We start from the raw sequence: 10,055 nt of genomic DNA, 5'->3' as shown, positions 1-10,055 counted from the left end.
CTGATTACGCAGATTACGTTCATGTGCGCGCTTTCTCCTCCGAACGTAAACAACGCTGATTACGCAGATTACGTTCATACGCGCGCTTTCTCCTCCAAACATAAACGCTGATTACGCAGATTACGTTCATGCGCGCGCTTTCTCCTCCAAACATAAACGATGCTGATTACGCAGATTACATTCATGCGCGCGCTTTCTCCTCCGAACGTAAACAACACTGATTACGCAGATTACGTTCATGCGCACGCTTTCTCCTCCGAACGTAAACAACGCTGATTACGCTGATTACGTTCATGCGCACACTTTCTCCTCCGAACATAAACAACGCTGATTACGCTGATTACGTTCATGCGCACGCTTTCTCCTCCGAACGTAAACAACGCTGATTACGCAGATTACGTTCATGCGCGCGCTTTCTCCTCCAAACATAAACAATGCTGATTACGCTGATTACGTTCATGCGCGCGCTTTCTCCTCCGAACGTAAACAACACTGATTACGGTGATTACGTTCATGCGCGCGCTTTCTCCTCCGAACCTAAACAACACTGATTACGCAGATTACGTTCATGCGCGCGCTTTCTCCAAACAACACAAACAACACTGATTACGCAGATTACGTTCATGCGCGCGCTTTCTCCTCCGAACGTAAACAACGCTGATTACGCAGATTATGCTCATGCGCGAGCTTTCTCCTCCGAACGTAAAAAACGCTAATTACGTCGATTATGCTCTTGGGTACTCTCCAAAATGGCCGAAAACGGGGGAGAAGAATTGTTAAATAAATTGTTATTTTTGTTTTCTTTGCACTCAAAAAGTATTTTCGTAGCTTCGCAAAACTGAAGTTGAGCCACTGATGACACATGGACTGTTTTACAGATGTCCTTACTACGTTTCTGGACCTGGGAACATTACAGTTGCGTTGTGGTCTATGCAGAGTCTGAGAGCTCTCACATTCAATCAAAAATATCTTAATTTGTGTTCCGAAGATGAACGAAGGTCTTACGGGTTTGGAACGACATTAGGGTGAGTAATTAATGACAGAATTTTCATTTTGGGGTGAACTAAACCTTTAAGTGCATTTTGAACGATCTATAGAAAATATACACATCTATTATTTAGTTGAACTCCCAGAGATAAGAGAAGCAATCGTCAGTAAAATGACGGGAACACAAATCTGCTGTGGTACCGTTGAAGAGACGAATGTCAACCACAGATTCTTTGCAGCCTCATCATTCGGAAGTGGAAATAAAACAAATTTACTTTCAGAGCATAGGACACAGCGGCTTCTCGACATGATGTTAACCACACGGAAATGCTACAGTGTTTGAGGGCAGGTCAAGTTGTTCACGGCCGGCCAACGTAGAACATAGGCGGGCATTATGCAAATGTGTTACCCTGTGATGGGTGGCCGTCAGGGAAGTGGGATTCGCACTATTGGCTTCACAACTTTGCAGATCATTTACATTCACCGACAGCTACATTACACACTGCACGAAAGGCAGTAATCGAAATGGCTTAATAGGGGCACTTTAAATCAGTATCATCAACCAATCTCATATTTTTTTCAATGACCTTACTGCAATGCATTCTGGGATGAACTTTTCCAGGAAGATAGCACTGAAGGCATCATCCTAACAATCTTTTGGAATGGCTTCATCCACTAACTGACTAGTCCAGGGTTTCCCAAACGGGAGTTCACTGAGGGGTCGTGAGGGAATTGTGAGTTGATGAAAAGCTAATAATTAAAAGAATAGAATGTAAAATTCAAAACAGCTGCGCAATTAATTAATTAAAAACGCTAATCGCAATATACACAAGTGCAGCTCATGATACACTGGTCTCAGAGTGGCTCGGTTCACAGTTTCTCACAAACTTAATCTCTAAATGAGCTGCGAGTTTAATATTTATATTCGGGAACACGATGTGCTCTAGGTTGACTTTATTAAAATTGGCATATTTTCCAACATTTTTGTGGACAGAAATTTACAGCATAAAGCCAAAATAAAAGCTTGGGTATTTGAAATGTTTAAAGCTCGAGAGTTTGAACGTTTGAAAGTAAACAATTTAAGACATAAATATCAGCATTGTAATTTACAGTGTAAAATAAAATGATTGTTATAGTTATTAATTATTTTTTAATTAGTTTGGTAACCCCAGGACTAGTCAATTAGTGAGGTCAACCAGTTCATGTAGAATTTTCTTTTTTAAGGAACTGGTAGAACTGACTTATTGTCCAGGTTTTTTTTTTTTCAGAGCCCTGTCTAAGGCGATGCTGACCTGGTGGGGATGTCGGTGGCACTGAGGTTGATGAAGAAGTCCCATTTCCAGTCCAGCATGGACAGCAGGTCATGCATGCTGTGCAGGTAGGCCTTCAGCAGACTGGCCCCGCCCCAGATGGTGACCATGCGCCAGGGTGTAGCTCTCACGTTGGGGTAGAGCTCCGTCATCTGCAGCACCTCCCGGTGCATGTAGTTTGAACGCTGCAAGGCACAATATAACAGTCTTCAATGATCACCAGTGGTCTTGAACATGAATATATCATGAAAGAATTTTCATTTTTAGTCTGATGATTCCTTAAATATTTCAAGCATGTTACTGCAATAGTGCAGTTCTAGCTGTCATAATGCTTCTGCTGCTGAAAGCGGGAAGATTTCTTGTCAGGAATTCAGTTTAGCTCTGAAAGACTTTACTTTTAAGAGGCTAAAACCTGAAATAGCTTCAAATGAAACACTAGAATCAGACGAGACAGGCATATAGAGAGGAAGAGACAGAGCAGATGTTGTGCCAAATCGTATCAGGGTGTGAGAGAAGTGCTCCTCCAGCAACAGGCCGGCAAACTTCAGCTATACACACACATCTTTGTTCTCCAGCATGTGAGCTGACCGCCACTGAGCTCCTCTAACACCTGAGTTCAAATCAAAACTCAGACGCACAGGGCTGTCTTTAAGGGGCCGAAAGAGTTCAGCATCCATTTATTATCAGTTCAGTTCATTTGGGGTCAAAGTGGCTTTGTGAACTCCACTAGAGGCTGCATGATAAGGTGGGCTGGACTACGGTTGGCTTGAACTGGTGTGGTTTGCAGTTGGTATGAAACTAGTGCATCAAAATCCAAAATCTCGACAGTAACCAAATATTTTGGACCGACTGAGCCAACAGCTGAAACCAATGCTAATTTTGAAATGGCAATTGTGTGAAATACAAATTACACTGTTGAATTTTTATATGAATGTACACAACCTCTCTTTAACTTGCGTGACTTGACAATAACACACAGGCTTCAACAAATGTTAAAATATTGTTTAACTTAACAGTAATTACACGTATGTTAGTACTGAGCAATACAGATTTTAAAGAAATCTTGCTTTTCTTATGAGTATGTATGAGTATATGTGAATGCAAATATTTATTCTGTGTTTTTAAGTGTTTGAATTGGTCCATTGTGTCTGCATAAACAGGAAAAGCAAATGTAAACTGAGTTTGCAGTTGTGTTTGAATTTTGACCTCAACATGCTTCCTGAATTCAGTGTGTCAAATGACAGTCAATATTTCAGTCAAGATTTTCAAAAGATTTTCTTTCAGCAGCTGAATTTTTGGTGCAGTCCTATATGAAACCCAACCATGAGGACACTAACCACTCTTTATGACACATAATAAGCATATTTTGACACCTCTTATAGTATAATCCATTTCTCATAGTTGTTTGTTTTGGAATTTATCTTCAGAAAGCAGCTCTCATTCTTCACAAAAAGTAATCAATCTGAAACCAGTGTTGGCATCGAAATGTTATTGTTTCACACAGAAGCCAATTCAAACCAAACAGCTTTCTGTTGGTCAACACAGCAAATCCACATGACCAACATAAAAGATTAGATAAAAAGATATTTTGAAAAATGTTGGTATCTGAACAGTTGATGGCCACCATTGACTTCCATAGTAGGAAAAAAAATCCTATGGAAGTCAATGGAGGCCATCAACTGTTTGGATACCAACATTTTTCAAAATATCTTCTTTTGTGTTCAACAGAAGAAAGAAACTCATACAGGTTTGGAACAAGTGGAGGGTGAGTAAATGATGACAGAATTTTCATTCTGGAACTGAATCACTCCTTTAAACATGGTGAAATCTGTGTGGGAAAATTTTTCACCTTCGCTCGAAACTCCTATTGAAATTACTTGATTTTGTGGCAAAAATTGCTGAAAAACTGTAAATGTGACAGCAGCTTTACTCACTGAAGGGCAAATCATTACGTTCGCCATGTCCAACTCAAAGACCAATGTTATAATGAATTTATGGTTCCATGAGCAGGGCTCCAGACTCATTCTTCCCACTGGTCGCTCTTTTGGTCGCACAGGCACATGGATTTGGTCGCAATATTTTATTTTTATTATTTATAAATTTTTTTGTGCTACAACATGGGCTTAATCAATGCATGCTCATCAACTTTTATCATAGTTTATAGTTATATGGAAACGAAAGTGGTTAACATTCAACCCATTCTTTTTCATCAGTATTATTTCTGATTTGAATTTTGTGAATGGGAGTTCCTCTTTTGTTATGTAATAAGCCGGGCTTAATGCGCTTTCACTTTCAAATTCACGATCTTGTTGTCACTAGTGGTGCAACGGATCACAAAACTCACGGTTCGGATCATGCTCACTGCACAAGTTAAATACAGATTAATCTTTGTTAGAGCTGTGGTGTTATTTGATTAGCAGACAGAAACAGGTATTTATTGGCTGCTGTCTCTTTAAGACCAAATGCACGGACCTAATACTGACACACATCAGGTTTTTTTTCTCAGCCGTTTACTTTCACTTAAGACATAACAGACTGTGTTTACTAGAATACTTGCCAAAACGGGTATTTTACTTTGTGTGTATGTGAAAGGAATCAATTCGCTGTTCATGCGGTGTCTCTCTCTCTCAGCGTGTGTGTGTCAGCGGCTGAGCGCACAGAAAACAGCGTGCCAGTTAAAATTGCTTGAATGTGTAAACTGGCAAGACAAAACATGTGCAAATGATAAACTTTAACTCTATGATGGTTAAACTTAACAGTTAATCCGCGAATCACATGCGTGCCGAACCGTGCAGCCTGATCCGTATGGATCACGGATCATCTACGATACGTTGCACCCCTAGTTGTCACATTTCACAAGAAAAGGTAATTGTCTGTTTGTGTTTGTTTATTTTATTATTGAAGTTTTGTTTAAGTGTTCGCTGGTTCCCGCCTCCTTCTTCAAGACCTACGAACGTTGTTACATTTACATCTACACACCTTTCACTTTTTAAGACTAAAACAAAAGATGAATTCATTGTTATTCTTAATTAAAAAGCACAACAATAATAAAAAGTAAGACACAATGACAAACTAGCTTACAAAATTAAATGAAAAAATGAAGAAGATGAGGCATGGCATATACACCATGCTGTAGGCTATTATATGCCGATTAATAAATTACAGAACGTTTAGCAAGCACTGAGGAGTCAAATAAAAAAATAAATAAAAGAGCCATAGCGTAACGTGAGGTAAACGGCAAAGACAACAAGCTTTTCAAAATGAAAACAAAACGAAAAGTAAAACTAAACTTGCTGTCGGTGACAGTGCTTGCATGTTTTTTCCCCCCACAAGAATACCAACATGTTCACCTTCTCTGGTCTTTTACTTTACTTCAGCTTGAAAACCATCCATCATTTCCTCAATATTCGCGCAATTTTTGCTGTGCACTGCACACACCTTTGCACTTCTGCTGACGCGGCGAGTAGGCTCTCTAAGCGTTGCGCAGTTCAAACGAGTAGCGCGGTTTCATTATGCTTTCGGTTTCGTTTGCCGTTTGATGTTTCTCATATGCAACAGAAATGGCAGCGCTTATGAGTTGAACAACGTGGTGGTCGCGCCAGTGCGACCACGCAAAATTTAGTCGCACAGGCAGAAAAAATTGTTGCAAAATGTGACCATTTGGTCGCAGTCTGGAGCCCTGTTCATGAGGCTGTTCTTATGGCTCGTTTCCACTGAGCGGTACGGTTTAGTACAGTACAGTACTGTTTCCACCACCAACAGTACCCTTATAGGCGTGGTCTATGCCGGAAAATAGCGACGTCATTCTCGCGCAAGAAGTGTGTATGTGTAAAAATATAAAATTCTAAAATACACCGTTATAATTTTTGTGTTTGCGCACTCTGATGTAAACAAGCCCAACACACATGAGCAGCATGGCGGAGCGAGTGAATGAGACGCTTCATTCCCGTTGTAGCATGCGCGAGTGACGATTCTCTGTCAACCAATCAACGTTCTGCAGTAAGTCTAGCTCCACCATTTAGGTACTGGACTATTGTGCTAGGTACCCCAACAGAAGGGTCCCAAAAAAAGGTATGGTACAGTTCACTATTTTGGTACAATTCAGCCTTCAAAACAACTTCAGACAACAGAAAAGGAAATAATTGCGTACTGTACTGAACCGTACCACACGGTGTAAACGAGCCATTAGATACTCATACAAATTCTGCGCAAAATTTTGTTTTATAACTTACCTTGTCCACATGGATGTAATAAAAGTGGTCTTTGTGATAGATGGCTTTGAGAAGACGTTTCAACTGTCGGACTGCTCGTCCATGAACCACCAGCATAAAAACCACCCTGACTGGGTTCTCTACCTTGGAGAGGTCGGTGTCGGCAAAATCTATATGCTGGATGGCACTGGAGATCACTAAAGATGGACAGGAAGAAAACAAACAAACTCTACATGTCTATTAACTTTCAAGCATGACTGGACGTGGATATAAGGGGTGCGACGATAAATTTATTCGTGGATCGATTCTGTGATTTTCGTGAATGCATCGCAATTCTCTCTTGAATCGATTCTGAGCTTCGTTTTTAACAGCAGATGGCGCTCTAGGCCAGTTTTCAACCGCACACTTAAATGCTCACGAAGAAGAGCACTTGTGTGTTCGGCTGAGTAATGTAAGTGGTTAAATGTACTTGACCTTAATTTATTAATGTAACATTAATTGATTAATTAATTAATTAAATGTAAACATAGCCGACTGTGAACACTTGTAATTCGCTTCAACCTTTTCAAACTTTATGAATGATTATTTTAGGTTTAAGTGGTGTGTGTGTGTAAGAAAGTGGAAGCAAGCAGAGTACGGCTGTTTCTAAAGCACACAGCGCCATCTGCTGTTAAAAACTAAGCTCAGAATCGATTCAAGAGAGAATCGCGATGCATTTGTGAAAATGGCAGAATCGATCCACGGATAGATTTATCGTCGCACCCCAAGTGGATATGATGGTTGAAGGAATGCATTTACCATGCTGTGGGCAAAACTGAGGCAGAGACTGAGGCATGAGGTGTCCCGCTTGGTGCTGGCATACGATGTTGGCGATCTCCTGTCTGCACTGCCGCGAACCCGCACGGTGGAGGGCAGACAGGGCGTCCTTGCCCGAGATCTCACATTTGGGCACAAAGTCACTGCTCGGGACTTGAGGAGCACCCTCAACGCTGCCAGGCTCTCCTGGTGCTACTAGATGGATTTTGGCCATTTCCCCTGCCCTGATCTCGCTGAAGTTGCGGCTGCTCGAGGGATCATAATGGGCGGCTTTTTCAACCGCCACTCCATCTTCTGGCCCATCAAGACTCTTGTCCTTCAAAGAGGGCTTGTTTCTCCTTCTAGACCCCCTTCTGACGATGCTGGTGACAGCAGGCTGATCCTGGCGCAGCCTCGACTGGCCGTGGTTCACCCCAGACAGGGTGTTTTGCCTCTCAATAGCCACAGGGTCTATCTTCTGCTCCTGTCCATTGTGGTCGGGCAACTTCGACCGCCTGTGTTTCCACTGAGAAGGAAACAGAGTAAATAAATCAGAGGTGTGATACCGAATCCCTCCACATCAGTGCAAATGAGAAAATAGGATCAAACTTTATTCTCAAAGAAGGAAGTCTGTTTTAGAACAGATGGATGATTTCACACTCTGAGAACAAACTTGCTGACGTTTCTGGGAGCCCAGAGGCACAACATGTTTGCCTTGTTTCTCATTTGTTGTTTCCCTGGCTCCAGTTGTGGCTATTTTTAGCATCGTTTAGTGGCGGGAATCAGAGGAAGCAGAGATTCGTAAATGAGGATAGTGACTCACAGAAGGAGGTTTGGGTTGGCTCAGCCAACACAGAAAAACACTCAGTGCCATTATCTTACAGCACTAACAGCAGCATATTTTAGGGGCATTAAGATTTACTGCATTAAGCAAGAGTTAGGTGTTTCACTGTGGGAAATCATCAGCTGAGGTGCAAAGCTCTTGTGTGATGAGAGCCTAATCTGGGCGCTGACACGTCAGCATTTTAAACAGTATGCTCCTTGATGTATTAAACCGTTTCACACATGCTATAAAGGTCCATTAAAATGATCCTAGAATTTACTGTATAGTATATAAAAAAAAAATAGTGAGCATTTACTGGTGGTCATGTGGTGTACTCAATTTATAAACAAATCTCTAATTGCATCATCACTAAAACTGTTCACAACTCTTCATTATTCATATATAATATATTTTACTAAAAATAATTGCAGGTAAATATTAGGGCGGTTATTGGTCTCCGGTAACAATTTTAATCAATCTTGATTTTAATGAACTGATATTGATTCTTAAATCCCAAGATCGATCTTTTAGTCTATGCTGTTTTCAGTTGATGCATGAACAAAACTTAACAAAACATTATTTGTGCACGCCTCCAATCCCATAATCGAATCGAGCATGTTTCTTTGTTACTTTTGATATGAAAAAGTTTCAGCTTTCAAATTCTGATCAAATTTACATGAAATTCAAACAATAAACAGTTTTGGCATTTTTAATTTGGCATGTCAGATCGCTGTAGCTGCCTTAGTTTAAGCGGCACGTGAACCGATATTCTACTACTAGTTACAGTACAAAAAACATGAATGAACATCAGAAGGTGTTGAAAGAAACAGTACAATTTACTGAAATGTATCGTGTCAGGTAATCGCTCGGTGTTTCAACCATGTAAAGATGCCAATAAAATGTGATTCTTAAATAGTCTCTTAAAGTCATCTAATGATTCTTGTTCTAAATATGCCCGATGAGATTTTTTTTTGGCATATGAACTATTGTTACACTGAATAACATTTTAGTGGGTGTCTTCTGTAAATCCTGGGAAAAATGCATGATAGCCATTAATTTTTGTTCAGAAAAATAAATAAAAAAAATAGAGGACACATTCTAATTTTCAGAGAATTTTTTTTAAAGCTGTATTAAACTTATTTTGTTTTGATGCTTGAAACCCCCTTTTCGTCTTTTGACCCGTACAATCTCAGATGTGGTAGAACAAAGTTGACAACGTACTGATGTTTAAGTTGTTACTATGGCAGCTGATGTACACTTACCAAACACAATCTGAACAAACATATTTCATCACATGCAGAATGAGTGTGAACAATGAGTCCTAAACACTGGTGCGCGCAGAGTGAAACAAACCTAAGAACAGCATGAGAAAAGCCTCATCAGCACACCTGCCAGTGATACTCCAGTGCTGAGCACAAACAAAATGACTTGAGGCATGTGGCCACGTGGCCTTCCATTTTCACACAATCCCAAACAAGTCCATTATGCTACATATTTCCTCAGCAAACCCAGATGAGCTCATGACTGCACACACCTCAGTGTAATGTTCAACACGAGTCCCATGATAACGTGAAAATAAGATCAGAGCAAACACAGCTTTTACGGTTAAAGGGGTCATATGACGTTGCTAAATTCTCCTCTATGCCCTGCCTTTCTGAAACGCTTCGATTTTTACAAAGCTCATCGTTCTGAAAAGCGAGGTGTATGCTGATTGGCCAGCTATCCAGTACCGTCGTTGCAATAGTAATCCTGCTCAGTATGAGAGGAACAGCAGGTTCAGACATCATGTGCTTGGCTGAGGAGCCACTGGTGCGAAGCTACCATCTGTGGGATTATGACTGAACGCCTGCATTGTGATTGGCCGAATACCTCAAGCGTGTGACGGAAATGTTACGCCCCTTACCATACTGTTGATGCCGTGTTCCGGCA

General features: G+C 40.8%; 1 protein-coding gene across 3 annotated transcripts in view; it reads right to left on the bottom strand.

Annotated features, from left to right (window-relative positions):
* Positions 1-10,055, bottom strand: part of LOC107654585 (xylosyltransferase 2-like) — a 33,076-nt gene that overhangs the window by 8,756 nt on the left and 14,265 nt on the right. For all 3 annotated transcript variants that reach the window (XM_016441728.1, XM_016441729.1, XM_016441730.1), the window contains exons 2-4: positions 7,307-7,829; positions 6,530-6,705; positions 2,280-2,482 (exon numbers count right to left, since the gene is read on the bottom strand). In XM_016441728.1, the coding sequence (XP_016297214.1) occupies positions 2,280-2,482; positions 6,530-6,705; positions 7,307-7,829 (902 nt within the window). The remainder of the gene's footprint in view (positions 1-2,279; positions 2,483-6,529; positions 6,706-7,306; positions 7,830-10,055) is intronic.

This window comes from Sinocyclocheilus anshuiensis, unplaced genomic scaffold, assembly GCF_001515605.1.
Source record: "Sinocyclocheilus anshuiensis isolate Anshui unplaced genomic scaffold, SAMN03320099.WGS_v1.1 scaffold787, whole genome shotgun sequence".
Taxonomy (NCBI): Eukaryota; Metazoa; Chordata; class Actinopteri; order Cypriniformes; family Cyprinidae; genus Sinocyclocheilus; species Sinocyclocheilus anshuiensis.
The sequence above is the reverse complement of the archived record's forward strand: the minus strand, read 5'-3'. Positions and strand labels throughout refer to the sequence as shown.